The sequence below is a fragment of the Symphodus melops genome (genome assembly GCF_947650265.1).
Source record: "Symphodus melops genome assembly, chromosome: 8".
Taxonomy (NCBI): Eukaryota; Metazoa; Chordata; class Actinopteri; order Labriformes; family Labridae; genus Symphodus; species Symphodus melops.
Genome location: NC_136698.1, coordinates 1964624 through 1987797, shown reverse-complemented (window position 1 = coordinate 1987797; position 23174 = coordinate 1964624). Strand labels below are relative to the sequence as shown.

General features: G+C 44.1%; 1 protein-coding gene across 1 annotated transcript in view; it reads left to right on the top strand.

Annotated features, from left to right (window-relative positions):
- The first annotated feature begins 334 nt into the window (after positions 1-334).
- Positions 335-23174, top strand: part of exoc2 (exocyst complex component 2) — a 41816-nt gene continuing 18976 nt past the window's right edge. The window contains exons 1-6 of the mRNA XM_079351225.1: positions 335-438; positions 10447-10607; positions 12726-12902; positions 14228-14354; positions 15844-15957; positions 17152-17307. Coding sequence (XP_079207351.1) covers positions 10490-10607; positions 12726-12902; positions 14228-14354; positions 15844-15957; positions 17152-17307 — 692 coding nt within the window. The 5' untranslated portion in view covers positions 335-438; positions 10447-10489. The remainder of the gene's footprint in view (positions 439-10446; positions 10608-12725; positions 12903-14227; positions 14355-15843; positions 15958-17151; positions 17308-23174) is intronic.

The following is a 23174-nucleotide window of genomic DNA, read 5'->3' as shown; positions in this document are numbered from 1 at the left end:
TTCTATTTTTAATCTATTGATTTAGTGGGTAATTTTCAGCAGGAGCATGATATGTTTTGTACTAATTAAAATGTGAACGGGATGTAAGCATCAAAGAAATAACAGTGCTTTCATATTTTTTCATTTTATTAAATTTCATTTGACAAGTATTTACATGTTCTCAGCTGTGTATTTTTAAAATATATTTTGTAATTTCACTTTAAAATCCCAAGAACACTTTGTAATTTTTTTGAGGCAACACGTTTCTATGTATAAATATATTCCATGTAAACCCAACTCATCAGATCTTGCAGTGTAGTTTTAATTCACTGTCTTTATATCTTTGTTACCTTTTTTTCCACGTCATGTGTTTTATTCTGAAGGCAGTGGCTGTGGTCGAACACCGGATGTAGTCACGTGACACAGGAAAGGGTCGCTGCAGTCATCCTGCTGTAAACTGTGAGTTCTAATTTCTTCTTTAACATACTTATAGCATAACGGGGACTTTACGCGAATTTAATTAAGGCAGGAAAGATGAAAATTTAAGCCGTAAAAAGAAGAGTCACTCAGGAGTCTTCCGGGAAGAGCTCGGTAGCTAACCGAGTTAGCCTCGATGCTAACGGAAGCTCTCTGTCAAATATGTAAACAACGCTGTTTCTCTGACAATCTTTCATTTCGTCTGTTTCTCTGACTCTCTGTCAGTTCACCTGTTTCTCTGACAATCTTTCATTTAATGTTTAGTTCTTTATTAACGCTGTGGTGTTTGTTGCATGTATTAGAAACGATGATGAAGACACATCTGTCAGTTAAAGGTCAGGAAGCTTCGAATGTGTCGATTTCTTCTCGATATTTACATAATAATAATGACAATATATTTCAAGAGGCTTGTCTTACATTGAGCTGTCTTGTACTGTCTTTCCTTTGATTCCTACTTCTTGTGAATATTTGGTTTAATATTTTTTGTTTAGTTTTCTCGGCTCTTTGTTTCTCGTCTTCAGTCAGAAAATATTCATTTATTCAAATGTATTGTATTTATACATATACATATATATATTATATTAACATCTTTTATCTGGTTGTGTAAAAGTGTAAACTCGTGTAACTGTATCTTGACTCATCCTGTCGTGATTACTCGATAATTTAAACATCACAAACACTCTGCTGTCCTTCAGAGACATTTATGATTACAGTCCTGTCTGTTACATGTAAACATGGTCACAATAACATGAATTATGATCTTAAGTACATTAATTTTATAATTCATGTAAAATAAGCGGTGAAAACTCTTCTCAGCTTCAGACTTGAGTCAGTTAGGAACAGTTACTAATAATAAGTGCCTAATAATATTAAAACATGCTATCAGTTAGCATGCTAAAAACAACGAGTTAATATTGTGACCTTAAATTAAAGTTTTACCATAGAAATAAACCCGTTATCATTTAATACACCGAGCTAGACTGACTGATTTGTCGAGCTGCAGCTGATGACTTTTTTTGAGGCATTTTTTCTCAAAATATACAAATTATTATTGTTTTCTTTCTTTTCTTTTGAAACCAGGGGTTTGCACTCAAACAAGTCTGTTTTTAAAAAAAAAAAAAAATGACAGTCAGCAGCTTGTGACGAGACACTGAGCCTCAGAGAAGGGAGGAAACGCGGTATTTGGTTCACGAGAACTATCTTAATGACCCCACACTGATAAAAAAAAAAAAACGATTTTACCAAAATCAAGACAAACAAGCGGAAGAGAATAATGACGAGCTAATGTCTCAGAGTAATAAGAAGTAAGTGGTAGAAATGGAGAAATCTGTTTTGTCCCGAGCTTCTTTGAAAATAGCCGAGACACCTTCTCCGGTAATTTCCGGTTCAACATCAGACTGTGCCATGATGGCTGCTGCTCAGTTTTTGTAGGTACTGATATGGCGATGAAGATGAGTAATCTCCTCCCTGGCTCTCGCAGCAGGAGGTCTCACACCTCCCTCTTATTCAGAGAGGATGTTCAGCTGCACAACGTTTTGAATGATGGAGATTCCACATACTTTAAACCAAATGTTGTCGCAGTAAAATCACAGTGTCCGCTCTGATACAGATATGTTTCCCTCCTCGTTGTGACCCTGTCTCTCAGCTCAGCCTCATTAAGTGAAATGTTTTCAACCTGAGCTGAGTCTAAGCCTCTGTCATCAGATATTGGTGTAACACACACACACAAGAGGAACGGTGCCTCACCCTCTGTGTTTGTTCAACTGATTGATTATATGTGGGAGGGAATAAGAGTCATTGATTGACAGGTCAGGCGCCCTGTCGCAGGACTTCTCCGTCATTCATGTCGACGTACGTGCCAGCGAGTCCTTTCAGTGAGCGCCTTCTCTGCCCCAGAAGTCAGCACTACGGAGGGAAGGCTCCACTGATCCATTTCCTGCCCCCCTCCTTGTGCTCTAATTGAAAAATTTGGGTGGCCCTGCTTGTTTGTTTTGGTGGACTGTGGTGGGTTGTGTGTGTTTTTTAAGGCTCTCCTCAGTGCCGCAGCCCCGCAGACCTCGGGGTGAGTTGAGCGACGGGGGTCATGCCGAGCCTTGTTTTTCAAAGCGGCGCTTCTCCTCTCACCCCTGTCCTCTCTCCTCGGTCGGCCCCACCTGGTAGCCCCCTCCCTGCTGACAGGCTTGCTGGTTTTCACAGTGACCCAGTCAGACCTGGACAGGCGGACTTACAGAAAGGGGCTGAGAAAACAGCTCGGAGAAGAGACAAACTTCTGACAGACATCTTAAAAGAAAACCATAAAAAATGTACAATAAGTAAAGTGTAATTAACTGAAATATTATTAAAATCAAAACAAAGACAAATAACGTGAAATCAACCAGAAGATGATGTTTTTTTTATCACAGCAGCACAAACACAAACAGCAGCAGCAGCTCACGCTTCCTCCTTGTCTCTTATTAATAATCTTTAAAGTCACGTGTCCGTAGTTGTCCATGGTTTCAGCTTCCTAATTCAAAGGACTTGTTGCTTTTCCCCCCGTCTCACATCGACCCCGATCATTCAGGGTTTTTCATGTGCTGGTCATGTTCACATCAAATCAGATGCTCGACTGCACGAGTGCTTATTCGGTTAGTTTCCAACATTTAATCGACCAAATAAACATCTGATTATTATAGAAAAAGAAAAAGTGAGCTTGTTGAAACGTATCTGAACCAAAACTTTAAGAAGTCATTATGTCCTGCAGTTATTCAAATCATCTGCTTCCAGTTTCTCATGAACACACGAGGTTGTAAAAGCTTATTTGTAATTCTTTTATGTTGTCAGCTGGACTTGAAAAATCGGAGTATTTTTAAAGACGTTGGCTTTCTACATCTGCAGCAAAGAAAAGACGTGTTTTTCTTCCGTCCTCTTTTTGTCATTTTGTGTTTTTTAAGAGCCGAGCTGAGGTTGTTCTGTTTGGACATGGCAATAAGAAATGTTGTTTATGTCCCGTGTAAGTCGGTGGTCGGAGAACGATGCAGAGCAGATTCTCCTGCAGTGTTTGTGTGGTGCAGGATGGGACGGCGAGGACGGTTCTCACGCTGGCCATGTGTGCTTTATGTCAAGCAGCTAGCAGCAGCAGCAGCAGCGGCGGCCATGTCACCGGGCAAAGCCGCCTGTCTCCAGCCTCTTAATCCTCTCAAAACATCTCCCTGCATTCACGGGCCTATACTTCATATTTCTGTTTATTGTTCCAGGATTTTTTTTTGATGGGAAATTGGGGACTTGACTTGGTTAAAGCTGACTCTGAAAAGCACTTGAGACTGACAAACAAACAAACAGACGGCCCCTAAAGATAACAGAGCCTGTGGGCAGACGGGTCGCGATGCTCGGATAGTGAACTGGCTCGCTCGCACATGTGACGCTGAGTCATTGTGGGAGAGCTCGTCGACCTGCGCTCTTCTTATTTATCATCCCTTTTATTTGAAATGCGAGCCGCTCCACGCACATTATGGTCAATTTTCCCAAACTGTGTCCACATCTTGCAGGCGTGTGGCGGGCCGTGGCGTGAGCGAACACTGTGGGAGATTGTCCACAGCTTCACTCGGCCTGTGTGATCACAGCACTCATCTCAGGGCGGCTGATGTTTGGAGCGCTCTGTCCATTCAGACGCCTCTTTGAGGGGATGGGGGGGGGGTCTTTGAAGGAATCTGGTGTTTGTGTAATGTTGGGGAGCACGGAGTGAAATGGTGTTAGTGTGGAGGGGGTTTCTGAGCAGAGTCGATGGCGGATGGCGAGCACGCTGCTGCGATTGGAGACGGAGGGGCTGAGGCCGATGAGCTGTCTAAAAGGGTCCCTTTGTGCCCCTAAAACCCATTACACTCACACACACACACACACACTCTCACACACACACACACACGCCAATCACTGCCATTTTGCGCGTCACTTTGAAGCGTGGCGTGCCTTGATCTGACGGCGTATGAACGCGGTATTCATGAGATGCTGCTGCTGTGGCGTGTTAGTCAACAGATGTTCACGTTGCTGCTGCTGCTGCTGCTGCACAGTTTGTTTTAAAGTCGTCTGATTGGAGGACGGGGATGTGGGCTCAGCGGAGGTTAAAAACCCCCGACGGTCGATTTGGTTCCATCAGATTAATATTCTTGTTATTCCCTTTAACTTTTACAGAGACGTGTTGAATCCTTCAGCTGCTCTCTTCATGCGATAAGACAAAGAAAAGTATTTCTTGACTACACTGTCCCTACTTTAAATAAATATATTACTGTGCTGACGTGCTCATCACACAGCGTCACTTATTTATTTTTAAATGATGAAATACTCTGACAAGGACTATAACACTGATAGAAAATGGAATAAAGTGAGAGGAACCACATGTTGATAAGAAAATCATTTCAGCTCAATCTGAAGTTGTTTTCAGAGAGAATGGACCCTTCCTCAGTTTCTATTGAGTCCTCACTCGAGGATATTTGAGTTTCTAAAACTCGGTTCAGAGGAACCGTTTGAGCTCCCGTTTTGTGACAGGAGAGAAAAAAAAAAACGTCCCCACAGTGAGTTAATCTCCTCAGTGGATCTCTCCTCTACCAGAGGTGGAGGGGAAAATCAAATCCATCATGGTACCGAGTTATATTTTCTTCTCATGGCCGTCAAGCAGGCCCGTCACCCTCCAAATACAGGACGTTTGTTTTTGCAGTGGCGCCTGAATTTGCTAAACCTACCAACCACGGTGACGTGTAAATAATAATTATTTTATGAACCTTCATTTGACCAGATAAAAACCCACTGAGATCCGGATCTCTTTCACAAGGTGACCTGCTCCAGAGCTCAGCAGCTCATTGCATCAAATAAAAGTCATGTGATAAGAAGCAACGGAAATTCAGCCGGCACGCTCACATAGCCCCGCCCCCTCCTCCTGTCTGTATCTGTACAAGGCAAGCCTTCATTGTAATATATTACTTTTATATATGTTGATTACATTTTGCTGTGGTAGATTTTTTTTTAACTCTCCAGTCAAAGTGGCAGAAAGACAAAAAAGTTGATTACAAAGACCGCCTTCTGGAGTTTTCATATTTCTGATATGTTAATAGGAAATATGCTTTTTAATTTTTCAATTGCTGAAGATGTTACACAATTCATTTTGAACAAGTTGCATTCTGTTCAAATAAAGTTTTTGTGGACGTGATGTGCACTTAGAAAAGTTTAATCACAATATATCTCAATTCTCAGTATATCACAAAATGTTTGAAATCACAATAATAAGGTTTAGTCGTTGTAGGAAGGTGGGGTCGAAGAAAGACGGAGGAGGGCGCCAGAAACGACCTCGAAGGATCGTTGATAAGAAGATATTGGCCAAAATAAATTATTTTAACATAACAATTATTCTTATTTAATCTTTAAACGTGCAGAAATCTGTGATTAAAAGGAGCTAATGAATTTCTCTTGATGATCTTGAATTTCCCTCGGGATCAATAAAGTATCTATCTATCTATCTATCTATCTATGTGAGATTTTTAGACTTAGACAGTCATGATATTAAAATTTGTTTAAAATGTCTGAAAAATATTCAAACATGACGTGAGCGTATTCTTTGTTTCTGCTCCTTTTCTTTTGAGATTTTCACGTTTGTATTTAATTGGATTGTTTGTTGAATGAACTGAAATTAAATCCATAAATGAATGAATGTGATTGGCTGATCTCGGCATGCTTCAGAATTTACCTCTCAATCTTTTTTTTCAATAGAGCGTACAGTTTCACAATTTTTTTTTTTTCACCGTTATCCTTTAAAAGCTGATCTCAACTGCAGCCGCAGAGCTCAGAAAATGTTTTTTTTAAGTGTCACCGAAGAGACGAGCGGGGACCGAACTTTGTCTTCCCCTTTATCTTTGAAGGAGAGATCCAGCGCTGCCATCTCGCTCCGACCCTTGAGCAAACTGCGGCATGTGGAAATGAAATGGTTTCATGTGGTGTAAAGATTTATTTGGAGTCTTAAATGAAAAGTCTTTCCCGTCGTGTCCACGTAGTCCAGCGGCGTGCCAGGCGAGCGGGATGCCACTTTTATTAGCAGGGCTGCAAGACGATCCAGAACCCTCAGACTTCCTCATAGCTACCACACAGATCAGAGCCAAACCTGCTGTTTGTTAGTCCGCCTCCAAGGAAAACAAACCTGCCTCTTTAGCCCCGTTACCACAGTGAGAGGCTGGGGGGGGGGGGGGGGGGGGCAGTTCGGCATCACGGCTGGAGGAGAATCAAGTGAGAGAAAAGAGGCTAAATCTAGCTGTGTGTTGTCATTGATTACATTCAGCCTTTACAGTATAACATGACTTGACACATGTTGGAATAAAGGCGGCTTGAATGGTTGGGTTTTTTGGGGGGGGGGGTTTCCCTCTGGCGCCCCCTAGAGGTTGAAGGGTACATCATAAGTTTCCAGTTGGAGATTTCTAACATCTTCTTTCGTTTTGCTCTTGAGCTACTTCAAGGAAAAAAAAGATCAGTCTGTACGGAGTTATAGTTTCTATTACTAAGTTTACAGCGCAGTTCTGATGGTGTGTGACATGAGACTTGTGCAACAGTCCCCCCTTTCCTTTCTGTGTGATTTTCTGTGTGTGTGTGTGTGTGTGTGTGAGTGAGTGTGAGTGTGCAGTGGTGTTACAGAGCGGGGTCTGGGCAGTGTTCCCGTGTCCATGCACAGCCCCCAGAGTAAAGTAAACACAGCGGCTCTTTTCTCATCCTAGCCGTCAGCAGGCTCTCCCCAGGCCCGCGCCAGAGACCACACACCCAGACCACACACACACACACACACACACACACACACACACACACACACACACACACACACACTGCCCAGACCTCTCCGCAGATCCATCCACATACTCGCATACACACAGACCACACAACACCAGCTCGGGCCCCTCGCACGCAAACTTAGCTGAGCTGTCATTCTGCCCAGCGTGTATATGTCTGTGTGTGTGTGTGTGTGTGTGTGTTTGTGCACGTGTATTTCTAAGACAAGTGAAGGAGGAAGGGGGGGGGGGCTTGAAGCAGTCCTGGAAGAGGAATCTGAATTGCACAAACGAGAGATCCCAGCTCTCTGCCCGCTCGCCCTCCCACTCCAAACATGTGGGATTGATGAAGGATATAGCCAGCTCTTGTTTTAGGCCTGTTAACCTCTTATCTTCTGCATGTCAGATCCGTCGCCCCTCCATTTCCTCTGACAAGCACGGGGCAGCAGCAACACGAGGTAAATCTCATCTGTGCGACGTCAGGGCGACGGAGGAGGAGGACGAGGAGGAGGGGGCATCTCAAGGAAGGTCACAAGAAGCTGAACTCTTACTCTCGTTTTGTGCCACATGACAAACGTCTCCAAACAGTCTGATAAATAACTGTCATAAAATCAGTGATGAAATCGTGTTCAGACAAAATGCATCAATGAAAACTTTACAGAAGAGCGGCTGCAGGAGAGTGAACAGGTGTAGCACACACTCGTAATGTAAGGTTTGAATCTTTCTGCGTGTATGCAGCTCTGCATACTTATACTCTCCTATGACAAAGGGGTGGCAACAGGTGAATTTTTTTTTAACATGAGTAAGAAATTCATCAATGGATATGTGTTCAAAATGTCAGGAAATGATCTTGCGAAGAAGAGAAAACCTCTCAGGATTCACTATTTTACGACGGTGCTGATTCTGATTCAGAGAATGTAACTGAAAAAGTTTTAACCAAGAAAAGAAAACGCAAAGAAATCATTTAAAAAAACAAACCCTGCATGTGACCACCTGATGCTTTTTACATGTCAGATATGAAATGGACTTGTGCTGCAGGAGTCGTGGTTTGGCTCCACTTGCACATCCAGGGGGTCTTCTTGACCCCAAAGTAGGGAAAGGATCAGCCGTTGTTTGGAGCAGTTCATCATTCGAAAAAAGGACAAACTCATTTTTCTCAGCTTGTCAAACGTGAAGTGTGTTTGCTTTTTCTTCAGTTTTTGTTTCAGTGCCTCACCTCTGCAGCTTTAAAGATTTATCTTTGGGAAATTGGTGTTAGAATTTGCACATTTTCAGCCACTTCATAGAATCTATAGATGTAGTCATTTAGAATAAGATGCATTAATAAATGAAGGGGTATTAAATGTCCTCCCTGCAGTGACTCCAGCAGGAGTCGAGCCTCTGATTTTCCTCCTCCAGGAGAGTCGACTAATCAGTGTGCTGCTGTGTCAGGTTTGATTTCCCCTCGTGCTGTCGCCCTTTTGGCTCTTGGAAGCCGTCTTCACCTCCCCTTGTGCTCATACACCTTGTTAGCGTCCGTGTAGCTGCGCGAAAGGCCGACCACCGTGAACTCGTTGTCAGGTCCGATCCGTGTGAACTCGGTGCATTGTTTGTGCAGAACGTGTTTTTGGCTGTGGAGCAAAAGGGCGGAAGCCCCGCTGAAGAGACTCTGGATTGGTCGGCCTTTTTTTTGTGGAGAGCTGGCAGTAATTTATTAGCAAACATCTGTGCTGCTGAAATACATCCTTTCATATTTTCGTTTGGAGTCTTTCCCCCTCGTCCTGAACTGATTTGCATGGGTGCTCCTCCGTTGGTACCGTAATCTGCGCTGCATTGTGTGGGCTTATGTGGAATGATTGGGGAGGCCAGGTTTATTTATCCTTCGCTGTGAGGTTTACATTCTTCCTTTCCTCCCTGCTCTCTGTCTGCTCCTTCGTTCTTGGCTGCCTTCTCTATTTTTCCTATTATCTCAGAGATAACTGCTGCAGAGAGCGCGTGCGTCGTTAGGGAGACCTCCAGGGTGGGAAGTGAGCGCGAGCTGCCAGCCCGTTGTGCCCGCTCCGGGTCACTGCAGGTCAATGTTCAGAACATGGATCACTGTCCTTTTGTACTGAAAATGAAAAAAAAAACAGCTGCTGAACAAAAATAAAAGTGCATTTCTTACACGGAAAGTTTGTGATTCAATGTTTATATAATTATTTTATTTCGTCACTGTGCGCACTTCCTGTGCGCTTCTGTGTTATTGAAAGTACTTGTTTTAAATTATTTTAACGTTACCTTCTATTTCTGAGATGATTTCATCTTTTAGAAACAAACTAATTTTTAAAATAATTTCATGAATTAATTAACATTAAATGAATCGTCCTTCATAATGATTCGATCATGATTAGAGGAGGGGAAAAATGATTTAAGAAAAAAATGAGATTCTACTCTTCTAAGATTTTAAATTGATTCATAACTTCCAAAAATCATTTTCTTTTAATTTTTTTCACATTATTATTTTTTTGCTATTCAGTGACTCCCTGCTAAGTGCTAATGCTAGCTCTTTAACTCAGTGAAATACCAAATGGACATTCAGTCCGTCTGCAGTAGATCCTCAAGTATGGACTCATTCAAGAATACACTTTGAATCAAGAATCATTTTGAATAAAGAATCTGTCAGTTCAATAAACATCATTTAAGAAAATAAATCATATTTGTTAATTATTGAAATTCAGAGAAACTTTTTTTACATCATGGTGTCTGACAGATTGCAGTGTGCCTCTGTCTGTTTGTTTATCTTTTGCAGCTCTGATTATTTTTAGCGAAGGGGTTCCCAAACAGTTTCAGCACCTCGACCCTGAAAATAAGGTGCTGGACTCTGTGGACCCCCACGGTGACTGGAGGTGGATCAAACATTTAATGTGGCGCACAGCCTGAAAAACTGAAGTGGAATCTGAGTCATTTCTGTAAAAACACACTACGGTTAAATATGCAATGAGAAAAACTTTTTCATTTGTAAATATTTTTGGATGGATTCTTGCGACACCCCTCACAGTGTCCTGTGACCCTCACCCCAGGGGGGCCCGACCTCGACCCCCCCCCCCCCCCCCTTTGTGAATCGCTGTTTCAGCACCTGAAGCGTCATTACGAGTCGACAACAGTGTGAACGGAACTTTACTTTTTGTATTTTATTTCTCACCGTGCTGAGTTGCTCACCGTGTCCTCGTGTGTGTGTGTGTGTGTGTCTTGTTTCCAGGAGCTGCTGATAGAGCGGGAGTTCCTGTCTGCCTCGGGCCACCATGTCTCGTTCCCGTCAGCCCCCGCTGGTCACGGGCATCTCGCCCAAGGAGGGCGCGGCCTGGACCAAAGTCACCATCCGTGGAGAGAACCTGGGCACGGGCACCACCGACCTCATCGGTAATACTTTCAACTCTGTCCTGGAAAGAATGTGTCTCTTCTGTTTGTTTGATTTTCTGAAATGAATTTCTGCTTCACTAAATTATTTCTGAGGAATGAAGAGCGTCGCACAAACCTCCTCCTCCTCGTCATTCTCATTATTATTTCACAAGACTCTGTCGTTCCTGAATGAAAAGTAAAGATTGAGTGACCATTTAAAGATAAACATACATCATGGAGACATTTATTTACACATGTGCTGCTGATTGACCCACACATAAATAACATGTCATCACATTTTAATGAACATTTATTTGTTTTAACTAATTAAAAACCTCTTCATTTGTTGTTGTTTTTTATATCTCCATGATGTTCTGGAGAAGAGGGGCATTAAAGATGGAGTCAAAGTTTAACGTCGGTGTTTAGTTTGTCGAGGATTTTCTACCTTTAAGTGCATGAACTGATTTCATGAAGTCGTCTGTCATCCAATCAGAGCAGCCCGCTGTTTTAAACAGGCCGCTGTGGAGTTTATTATTGTTTATATGAGATGTAAGAGGACAGGACGTCACCTGAACGTTGTCCACATTAATAAGAATTTCATCACTTTTCTCTTTTAGGACAATTGAGGGAAAAATAAAATTTCTAAATTCAACAAGAAAAATAAAAGTATGTTTAAAAATGTTTTTACTGCAGGCAGATTTCTAAAGTGGCTGCTCAACATCCGAGGTTAATTTCTTAAAGTGTTTTAAAAATGTTTGACTGAAGTTTGAGCTGCTCAAAGCAAATCAATTAGATACATTAATAAAAAAATAAATAAAAATAAAAGCCTTCAAGTCCAGGTGAGTCGAGTCTCCACAGAGGAGCAGCGTGACATCACCAGCAGGATATCAGAGCCTTCAATTTTTTAATCTTGGCATAAAAATCCTCGAGTGATTTAAAAAAAAAAAAAAAAAAAAAAAAAAATATATATATATATATATATATATATATATATATATATATATATATATATATATTTAATAAATTTTTTTGGGGCTTGTAAAGTCGTCTTTAAAGGTTTGACAGCCTTGTGATCGATGTCAGCCTCTCTGTTGCAGTGGAAAACATCAACACTCATATTCTGATACAAACAGCTAAATCTTCTCGCAACACTTGTAGGATGAAGACTGACTTAACCTGCTTCAAATGCATTATTATTATTATTATTATTATTATTATTAAATTTAGAGTCGAAACGGGTCAGGACACTCAAACCTAATCTGTAGCTGAAGTAAATATTTAGATGAGTGTTTGCTTTGTTTGAGAGTTTATACGTTTTATCGTCCTGATGTTAAAGAGCCACTCAGATGCAGTCTCCACCTTGTTCTCATTATTTCTTTGAACGTCACACTTTGCCTATATTCCTCCTCTTCCGTACTTCTCTAGTTAAAAGGGGGGGGGGGGGATCCAGAGGACTCACACACCACTCCACACTTGGCCTGCTAAGTTAGGCCTGTAATGCAGCTCTATTTCGGACCTTGAATGTCCCCGGGGCCCGTTATTAGATGATTAGATATGCACCGATGTGTGCGAGTGCTTATGTATTTAAACAAAGTGGCCAGTGGAGAACAGAGGCAGGAAATGGGACTCTTAATAGGCATATTATTCACGCGGTTATGGGCTATTTGTTGATCAGCTTTCACAGGCTTTGAGGATGTTTGACGACACACACGTGAAGCCCCCCCCCTCCCTCCCTCCAAACCGAGCTGGAAACGTCCGAGTAATCCTCACGTCTGTCCTCGAGGGTCCGAGCAGCTTTAAAGAGGACGACAGATGTACGCGTCGGGCCTGTAATGGTCCACTTAGCACTGAAGTGACACCCGTTAGCTTAAAGGAGCTGAGTGAGAGGAAGGAAGGTCAAGGCCACCCACGCCCATCCTGACCTCAACTTGAGCTCTAACCCCTGCTGACACTTTGACTTAACCTGCTGACAGACGCCTATTCTGTGCGAGGGAGCGCCTCTTGTTATAGATTGTTCCGAGTGTGTGTCGCTGCTTCATTTTGTTTATTTACGCTCTCACTGTTTGCCTGTATCGCTCACCCTTTGCACCCTTTCCCCTCTCTCTCTCTCTCTCTCTCGCTCTCTCTCGCCCGTCTCAGGTCTGTCGATCTGCGGCCACAACTGCCTGCTGACAGCCGAGTGGATGTCAGCCAGTAAGATAGTGTGCCGCGTGGGTCCCGCCAAAGACGACAAGGGAGAAATCATCGTCACCACCAAGTCGGGAGGTCTCGGCACCTCCACCGTCTCCTTCAAACTGATCCGACCCGAGCGGATCGGTAAGACTCTAAAAATTATCTACAAGCTCATTTTAAATTCTGACACCGCAAAACACTGAGCAGAAATTCATCTTCACATTGTTTATTTCAATCCAACAACTCAAATATATTCATTGACAGTGACACAGAACAGACACAAACAGGGCTTCCTCAAATGTTAGAAAACAGGCTCCATAAGCAGTTTGCTTCAAATGTCACTGAATAAATCCTTCAGACGGGAGCTTCTTAGTGGGCGGAGCTTGTTTGGCTTTCCTTCATAAGCAGTAATGAAAAAAAAACAACAACAATGATTTGATTCTCAAAGAGCTGCTGATAATTGTCCTTTTAGCGCTGACTCAAAAGAGTCTGTAATAATCATGTGTCCTCTGAAGTCTCGTGTTTACTCTGCTTAAAGTGAAGAACATTTAAAAACATAAACTACGATGCTTTAAAAAAAAAAAAAAAGGTTTTGGAAATAAGAAGAGCGAGGAGAGATCCTTCCTGTAAGGGGGAAAGATCTCTACGACTTCAAAGCAAACAAACACAAAAAAAAACCCATTGTCACAACTTTAAGAGCCAAACAGAAAGTGTAAGTGAGAGAGCCGTTGTGGGATCTGATGAATGCACCTCATTGTTTTAACATCTTTAATGTCAACAACATAAAAAAAACATCAAATAAGACCGACCCCTCAGACATCCCAAACACATCCAGCCTTTCTGCTCAAATGAATTAGTTTTTAATCAGGGGGACGTTTCTCTGCAGCTTTATTATTCTGGCCTTGTTTAATACATTTTTATTAGAGGATATTTAATATTTTTATTGATCAATAAATACACACATGCGAGCCCACATGGGGGTCAGGACCCCAAGCGTTGCATAGCTTGCTCTAGTGTGTTTACATCAGCCCTTACTGCACATACTGTGTCCTCATTTCTCACACAGCTTCTTTTTTATTTTTTTTGTATTTTTTTTTTTGTATCTGCGTTTTCTATGTAAATACTTGCTGCTGTCGTCACGGTAACAACAAGTCATTCAGAATTAAGAAGGAAGCCACGCTGAACAGCAGAGCCTCTTGACAGAATGAAGACGAGTAAACGAGCAGGAAGGAGAGTTCATGACGTGAAATTTGAAAGCGATTTTTGAAAGTTTTCTCCTTTGCAGGCCTACAAGGAGCTCGGTCCGCTTTCTATATACAGCCTTTAAATGGCTTCCATATGTACAGAATAGAGAGCAACGATTAAACAGAATATGTGGATGTGATTAAAGGAGTTGTCATGCAGCATGATTTTGTAGCTGCTGTCAGTGTGGTGACGCGTATCCCGTCCCGTCCCGTCCCGTCCTGCAGGTATCCTGGACCAGTCTGCCGTGTGGGTGGATGAGATGAACTACTACGACATGAGGACCGACCGCAACAAAGGCATCTCCCCGCTCTCCCTGAGACCCAGCAATCCGCTGGGCATCGAGATCGACAAGTACGGACTGAGAACGTCTGAACACACACACACAATCACACCGCCGTAAACACACACTCTCTTCTCATTGAGTCATGGTTTACATCCCCAAACAGAAACAAACTCTCCCCATATGCAGGCGTTTGAAATATTATGCCAACACAGCAATGGCTGGGCCGCCTTTAACCGCCGCTCACGGGGACTGGAAACACAATAATTGTGTATAAAACAGAGAGGACGACGACGATAGAGCCAAAGCTGCGTCCCACACACATGTTCGTGTTGCTGCCTCGGAGCAGGCGGCGTGGTGCTGCCTCCCCCGCGCCTGGCTGGGAACGCACAACTTGTAATGTATAGTTTGTGTTGTCAGGTTCTGGCAGTGTTTGTTTGCTTAAGAGGGGCCGGGGGCAAGTGACCGCTCGTGGCCAGAGATGAGACCCCCATAAAAACAAGGCCGCACCAGGGTCGCTCTGAACATCCAGTCTGCACACTCTTTGACCTCGTATGTGAAAACATGATCTGATAAAGGACGGTTTTTCAAAATAAAACACACCTTTCAGCCTCTAATTTGAGGAGCGTTCTTTACAGTGTAGCATCACTCCTGTGCACATTGTATCGTGATGTTACTGAGGAAGTAGAGATGGCTGCCTGCTTATCCACGTGTGCGACAAAAACACAATGTAACACCCAGTTTAAGTCAGACAAGGTCATGAGACAACATATTTCCTTCTGTTTATGTGAAATGAAAAAGAGGACTGTGGATGAAAAGGTTACAGAGCATGTTAGATAACATCCCAGAGCAGATTGTGCAGCTGTTACAGGATTGTCCTCTGTGACCGACGTCTACCTTCTTGGTCGTCATGACAACCAGGTTTGACAACACCCGAAGACAGTGCAGCCCATGCTCGTGTCACCTCTACACTCGCTCGCCATCGTAAAGTCTTCACCTGCAGAGATAGTGTGCAGCGGACAGATGATTCATGATTCTGTTTTTTTTGGACTCAGAGTTAAAGATGAATCATTGTTGATACGTAAACGATGAACGAGTGCTTACTAATACAGGCTCTGGTGAATGTGTGTTTTATTCATCCCAGTTCTTATTCCATGATACTGTACGGCCAGTGTGTTGGGTTTTCTATGTATAGATGCACATATTTGTGTGTGTGTGTGTGTGTGTGTGTGAAGCTGCGTGGTGGGTGGTGGTGGAGGTGGGGGGGTTTGGTTTGCGTAGGCCACGGGTCATTAGTAGAGATCAAGCTTCCCTAATGAGTGCTGGGTCCTCCAGGGGAACCCAGGCGTCACACACTGCACTTCCCACGCCAAGCTCTCTCAGCCTGGCTACTTTTGACTGCACGCTGCCCCCTGCTGGAACATGTTTGTACTAATAAACGTTGAGCCTGCTCACTCAGAATGTTTTTATTATTTTAGAGTCTTTGCAGTTTACAGTCATGTTTTTCTACTTCCTGTTTTTTTTCTTTGTGCTGATCTATGTGAATCTTCCTTCATCCAGAGGTAAAATCCAGCAGAAAGACATGGAGCTGACGTTTCCAGGAATGAGCGGCGACTTCACCAGTGAGAACTTCTCTGCCACTTGGTACCTCATAGAAAACCACGCAGGATCCAGGTAACTCCTTCGACCGCACACATCTCTGATTCAAAGGCTCTAAATGAAAAAGTTGCTCCGACCCTTTAACACAAACTCTCAAGACAGCAGAGCTGTTTTTGATTACTGTAAAGGAGGAGAAGTTTCGGTTGCATCTTTTCTTTCTTTTTTACGATAGAAGGGACACATGAGCGAGGAGGTCTACAGGCTGCTGCAGCTGCAAAGCTCAGGTCTGCGATAATTCCCTCTGACACCTCAAAAAAATAAAAGTGGACCTTTACATTGTGCTAGAAGCTCCTGTTTGTTTGTCCAGGTGCTATTTTTGTCAGCTTTGAAGCATACACTCAAACAACAGATGAGGAGTTGGTTAAAAAAAAAAGACATAATTTTAAAAGAAAAGAACACATCCATGTTGAGGGTGTAGTTTTTAGGTGAGGTCTTTCCTTGAAAGGAAAGTCTTTGCGCTTCAGGAACTGCTCGGGTTGTAGACGAGGCCGACGGCTGACCCAGAAGCCCTCAGCTCAGTTGACTGTCACGTCAGGGCAGAGCTGAGTTATTTTGGACTCTCCTGGCTTCCTCTCCCACGTGCTTAGCCTCCCAGTAACCCAGACCCCCAGGATCCAGCATGACCAGGGGGGCCTCTGTTTGGACACTCGCTGGGTGACTGTTTCTTCCTGCGGAGGAAACCTCACTCAGGAGGCTGACACACGTACGCACATCAGCCCAGTGTGTGTGTGTGTGTGTGTGTGTGTGCGTGTGCGTGTGCGTGTGCGTGTGTGTGTGTGTGTGTGTGTGTCTCCTAGGTTCGTGCCTCAACAAAACGGGAAAGGATGGTTTTGATCGTTTGTTTATTTGTATGAATGCAGTCAGCTTAAGATCCATGAGATCTGATTATTGAGGAAGTCCAAGCAAAATGCATACAGGTGCAGGGGTTCAGTGCCTTGCTCAAGGGCACCTCGGCAGTACTCAGGAAGTGACCTGGCATCTCTCCACTTTCCAGACCAGCTGCCGTATTTTTGCTCTTGAACCAGTGACCCTCCGGTTCTCAACCCGAGTCCTTACAGACCGAGTTTCTGCCGCCCTAATTTAAATCTGTCATCAAATCAAAATGTCAGCCGTTTCTTTCTCCTCCCTTTTTCACATCAGAAGCTCGTCTGAATTATTCCATTTCTTGGACGACGACAGAATAACAAATTACTGTTTGTGTTTCCTCAGTTTTGAGCAGCTGAAGTTTGCATCCAGTAATCTGAAGAAGCAGTCGACGAAGAAGAACGAGGGGAGTCTGGCCTACGTGAAAGGAGGCCTCAGTACCTTCTTCGAGGCCCAGGACGCTCTGGCAGGTGAGACGCATGAACTCTTTTTTTATTTTCAGTACCTTCTTCGAGGCCCAGGACGCTCTGGCAGGTGAGACGCATGAACTCTTTTTTTATTTTTTACTGCGCTGTGAAATAGTCTGAAAACTTCCACATCACCACTCTCCATCTCTGCTCAGAAAATAACTCTTGAGTTTTTCTGGAACGTGTGCAAGTTTTCTCGTGTCTTGGGAATGTCCCCCCCCCCCCCCCCCCCCCCCCCCCCCCCCTTCAAATGCGGTTTTAGCAGCGGTTGATTAAAGAGGCTCATTTGGCGGCCGTGTGAAAACCCTCCGCTCTCTGCTACAGCTGCACCGGCCAACCACAACACGGCTAATTCACCGTCATCAAAATGAGATCAGCTCTCACCTGTCATACACACCGCCTCACTCCAGTCTCCCTGGAGCCTGGAAGCACACACACGTTCACACTTACTCCCTCACACACACACACACACACACACACACACACACACACACACACACACACACACACACACACACACACACACACACACACACACACACACACACACACACACACACACACACACACACACACACACACACACACACACACACACACACACACACACACACACACACACACACACACACACACACACACACACACACACACACACACACACACACACACACACACACACACACACACACACACACACACACACACACACACACACACACACACACACACACACACACACACACACACACACACACACACACACACACACACACACACACACACACACACACACACACACACACACACACACACACACACACACACACACACACACACACACACACACACACACACACACACACACACACACACACACACACACACACACACACACACACACACACACACACACACACACACACACACACACACACACTCATTCGTCCTTCAAATGACAGAAAGATTTCAAGGTAGCAGAGACGGACTGCTGTCACTCTGCCAGGTGACTCCAATCAATTGTTTTCTTCATCATTCATACTTTTGTCTGTTTACTCTCTCCTCCAGTTACTTCCTCTTTACTATTTATACGTACACTTTTCTGCCTCCATCATTATTATTATTGCTCTCTGAATGTTTGCGCCCCGGTTGGGAGAGAGGCGATGTTTTCATTGTTAGCCGCTGAATCTAAATAAACGGAGCAGCCCAACACAATGCAGGCCAGAGTATTAGGCCTGATAGTGCCGATAACAGACCCAATATGAGCGACGTGAACAATGCACAGTCATTCTCACGTTCCGACTGAGCGTGCCCACTGTGTGCCCGCTGCCACCAACGGGAAATGTACAGACGGAGGAAGCGATGCAGCGGAGACGGACTCGATTGACCTGTGAGACACGAGGTCCTCGTGCTGCTTTTATGAGCTGTGGGACAGGATGGGATCTGCTGTACGTGTGTGAGGACTCTGTATGAGAGCAGAGCAAACCTGGAATTCAAAAGGCAGCGAGACTTTCATCAAATCTGCCCAATGAGCCTTTTGGCTAACTCTGGTGTAGTTAGAGAAATCCTTATTGATCCTGCATCGCCCCTTTAACATGAAAAAACATAGAGAAGAAGCTATTTATCAATATGTCATTTGGTGTTTTAAACACAAGAACGAGTTGTGACGTGTTCTCCTGTTGTCTCATTTAAAAGAAGATTTTTTTTTTTAAGATTTAACCCCGACTGCTTTGTTGCATGACGACCGCTCTGCATCAGATTTCCAATAGAGCTGAAATACACATTTTTACTTGGACCTGTCTCGGTCTCTGGATTTTAAATTAAGACCACCACTGACAGGTTTTTGTTCCACGTCATTACTGCGGTTAGAAGAAAATCACCCTTCACTTAAAGAACTAAAAACGTCGATCCTTTTTCTAGTTTGATTTTTACAACCGCGACCTTCCCGCTGTCACGCTCGAAGGGACTCACACGAAGTTAGACCAAGCTGACTTGACAAGACCAAGACCAAGACCAAGGCAGACCCGAGGCCCAGACGTTTAGGTACACAGGTTGATGATATTTATGGTCTTGACTCGGTCTTGGTCTTTGTCCGCGTGGTTGTGACTCTGACACGAGTATGACTCTGACACGAGTATTGATAGATAATTCAATCCCATCTTCAGCAGCAGGCGGGCCGCTCGTCAGTCCAACTTTGTTTGTAAAGAAAATCAGAATCTGGCTACAGGCGCAGCACTTAGTGTGAAATAAAGCCCGCAGTTTAAAATCTGCCCAAAACACACTTTATCAAACAACAACAAAAAAGACAAAGAAGAAGAAACTTCAGGAAGAGGAGGGATGCTTTGCTCTCTTTTGGCCAGCAGACAGGCAGTAGATTGTGTGTATACAGACGAGACAAACAAAAAATCACAACATCAAGAGGATATGATGAGCTAATTACGCACACACATGTTCAATAGGAAAGCTTTAAAAAAAAAAAAAAAAAGAGTACCTGCAGCATGGAGCGAGAAGAGTCAGCTCCATGTTCACAACATGGAGCCTCTCTGTTGCAAAAATAAAAAAAAAAGATTGAGGGAAAAACGTTTTAAGTTCATGATCAGTTTTTATTTTCGACAGTAGAAGCGCTCAGTGGTGGGCGTCTTCATTCTGAGAGGTGTAAATGTGTGAACGTCCTGCACCTTGAATATTATTTAACTCCGTGATTCCCAGAAGAAGGAAAAACAAACGTAATATTTGAAGAATGACCTTGACTTTTACTTCCTGTCTTATTCCTCCTCTCCCTGACTCATTACAGCACTCAAACATCCTCTCGCTGCCAAGCTTTGGCTCCCACTCATAAAAACATGAAGTGCTGTTTCAGAATTGATAGCTTTAGTGGAGATATTCTGCACACTACGCACAGGTCAGCCAAACCGACATACCGGCCTGCACGCTCTCTCTCGCCGGCGGAGCCAGCTCGGGAAGGCTCTGCAGCCGCCCGCTCGCTGCAAGGCCTCGTTAGCCACAGCTGTCCGAGTGGCTGTGAATCCTTTCTTTGTCTCCCAGCGCCGTCTGGCAGGGTTCCCTGTTGTCCGGACTCCTTCCAAAATGACTCGTACCTCGAACGTAGACGTGAATGTGTGAAAGAAATCAGCAACACAAAGAAAGAAACTTGTGTGCTCTCCTTGTTCGCGATCTGACGTGAGAGAAGCTGTTCCAGCCCTCTCAATCACCGTCAAGTCATTTCTGTCTCCTCCACTGTTTATTTTCACTTTTGCTTGCATGTGAGATTTTATTGATGACCATAATAGAAGTCTGGAGTTATTTCATAATGCGAGCGTCCTGCTGCCAGCAAGGTGGAAACAAAGAAAAGAAGCCAATTCTGGGAAGAGAAATGAGGCAGATAGAAAATATTTACAGAAAACAGCTGGACTCTGGCTCGAACGTCCGAGGCCCCTCTCTCTCTCTCTCTTCTCTCTCTCTCTCTCTCTTCTCTCTCTCTCTCTCTCTCTCTCTCTCTCTCTCTCTCTCTCTCTCTCACTCTCTCTCTCTCTCTCTCTCTCTCTCTCTCTCTCTCTCTCTCTCTCTCTCTCTCTCTCTCTCTCTCTCTCTCTCTCTCTCTCTCTCTCTCTCTCACTCTCTCTCTCTCTCTCTCTCTCTCTCCTCTCTCTTTCTCTTTTTCTTCTCGCCCCCTCTCTCTTTGCTCACACTGTGCAGCTGAGCACCGTCTCCGACATAAACAGAAACAGGGAAAAGTCCCACGTCTCCTTTAAATGGACTGTGAAGTCTGTGCACAGACTCGGCTTCTGCATCTGCAGACCACACATCTGTATCGATGGCTTCTGGATGATCGAGCTTCAGAGGTTCGTCAGTGTTCAGGTTGAAGGTCGGATCAGAAGTGCATGATCAGGTTCTCTCTCTCTCTCTCTCTCTCTATCCTGCCCAAAATAAAGTGAGTAGAAAAAGATGTGCGTGTTTCAGGCCCACACGGCTGCTAGAAGAGGCTCACCGCAGTCTGCCTGCACATCTGTTATTGTACTGATTGACTAATCCACATTAAACACAGAGTCCGCCAACCAAGCTTGAAGCAGACAGAGTCGAGGATCGTCTTCATGTTCATGTGAATACAAATAGAAAGAGAAAAACAACCTTTGCACATTGTTACGTTCCCTCGGACCGCTGAAGGACGTTTGAATGAACATTTTCATTTAAGGAGACGTTAGAAGACTTCAAGGTGAACTCCCGCACTCTGCCTGACTCTCAGGAAATGAACAGTGTGCTAAACAGGTTTGAAATTCTTGGTTCTTTCAGGTAATAAATCAGAAATCTGTATCAGCAGATTTCACAAGTTGCTGCACGTCGTTTGAAATGTTACAGACGCATCAAAAATGCAAAGACAAAAACAAACTTGATTGATTTATCAGACGCTTCGATCCAAAGCCACATAAGTCAGACTTATCTTACACTTGACCTTTGTTTTTTTATTGATATATACTTTATTAATCCCTGAGGGCGAAATTATACCCACTATCTGAGACTGTAGTAACAACTGATTACTGTAAGACTAAAATAACACCAGTGCCAAATCAACACTTGAACCCTGGATTAAATGAAGAAAGACAAAAAAGCAGCAAATTAAAGATTTTAAAATCAATAAAAGAGATTGAAAGCTTCCCCAAAAGGATTAGTTTTCCCTAGTTTGAGCTCTGTGCGTCCTGACAGACGTTCCCTTTGTGTCAGTCGTGCAGTTTAAACGTCTTCCCTTGTTCGGAGCTCCGATCGTGTTTTTAGTGTTTCCACAGAACTCATCGAGTCCTTTCTGCTCGCAGCGTTCGCAGACATGTTGTTTGATGTATTAGTTGACTTGTTTTGCTTAGATGAATTTTTTTGCAGTGAGAAACTTAGTGGTCCGTAAACACTCCATGTGAACCACCGCAGACTGCTGAAAGAAATGGAAGGTTTTCAGGGGATTTTTTTTTTTTCTTAATCTGTTTGGCGACAAATAGAGTCGTGCCTCTGGGCCCGAGTCTGCTCTGACTGATTGAGCAGGACTGTCGGGGAGTCCAGAGTTGTTTCTACTAAAATGTTGAAATTTGAGGTTTTTCATTGTTGTGTGAAAAGGAAGTCTCCCAGTGATGCAGGAAACGGAACAGCTACCGTGGTCCAAAAAATGCCAGATTCCCAGGGCCTATTCCCCGAGCCCCCCGAGCCCCCCGGCCCCGGCAGGAGTCAAAACATGGTCCAGCTTTAGAATCCAGGGACGCTGCTGTATTTTTATTCTTATTCATTTCTATTTTTTTTCCCCCTGGACGGTTCCAGGAAGTGAAGCGGGAGCTGTGGCTCTTCCTCAGCTCCTGGCTTCGGGTGTTATCCGGACTCTGAGCAGATGTTTAGGTTAGCCGTGACGTCAGGAGCACTCGAGTGTGTGACAGATGCAGAGGACACACAGCTGGCAGCAGAGGGAGGGGGGGGGATGTAAACCAGACCTGCAGCGTCTGCATCCTCCATCCTCGTGCCTCTGTCCTAACCTGCGCTCTCCTGCCGTGTGTTCTGCCGTTTCAGCGAGCAGTGCGAGGTCCAGGAAAGGGCCGGCGACGTCCGAAGCGATTATGTGGCGTGGCGTGTTTGAACAGTGGGCTGGAGGAATACCTCGGCCTGTGCCTTCAGGCTTCTGTCTGTCAGAGTGGACCCACATATTTATTTACAGAACTCTGCCTCCCTCCACTCTGCCTCCCGCTCCCTCTGCTGTCTCCAACCTCTGCTCACATCAATGAAAGAACCTTATCAGCCCGTCTTTAGCCGACCTGCCCGACCTCCTCGTGTCTTTAAAGTTTGATTTTAAAGACTTTTACATTCAGCAAATATCACTGAATGTTTCTGTGTTTTGTTCTGTGTCTGTGTTGGCCTTTCAGATCCTCGAAA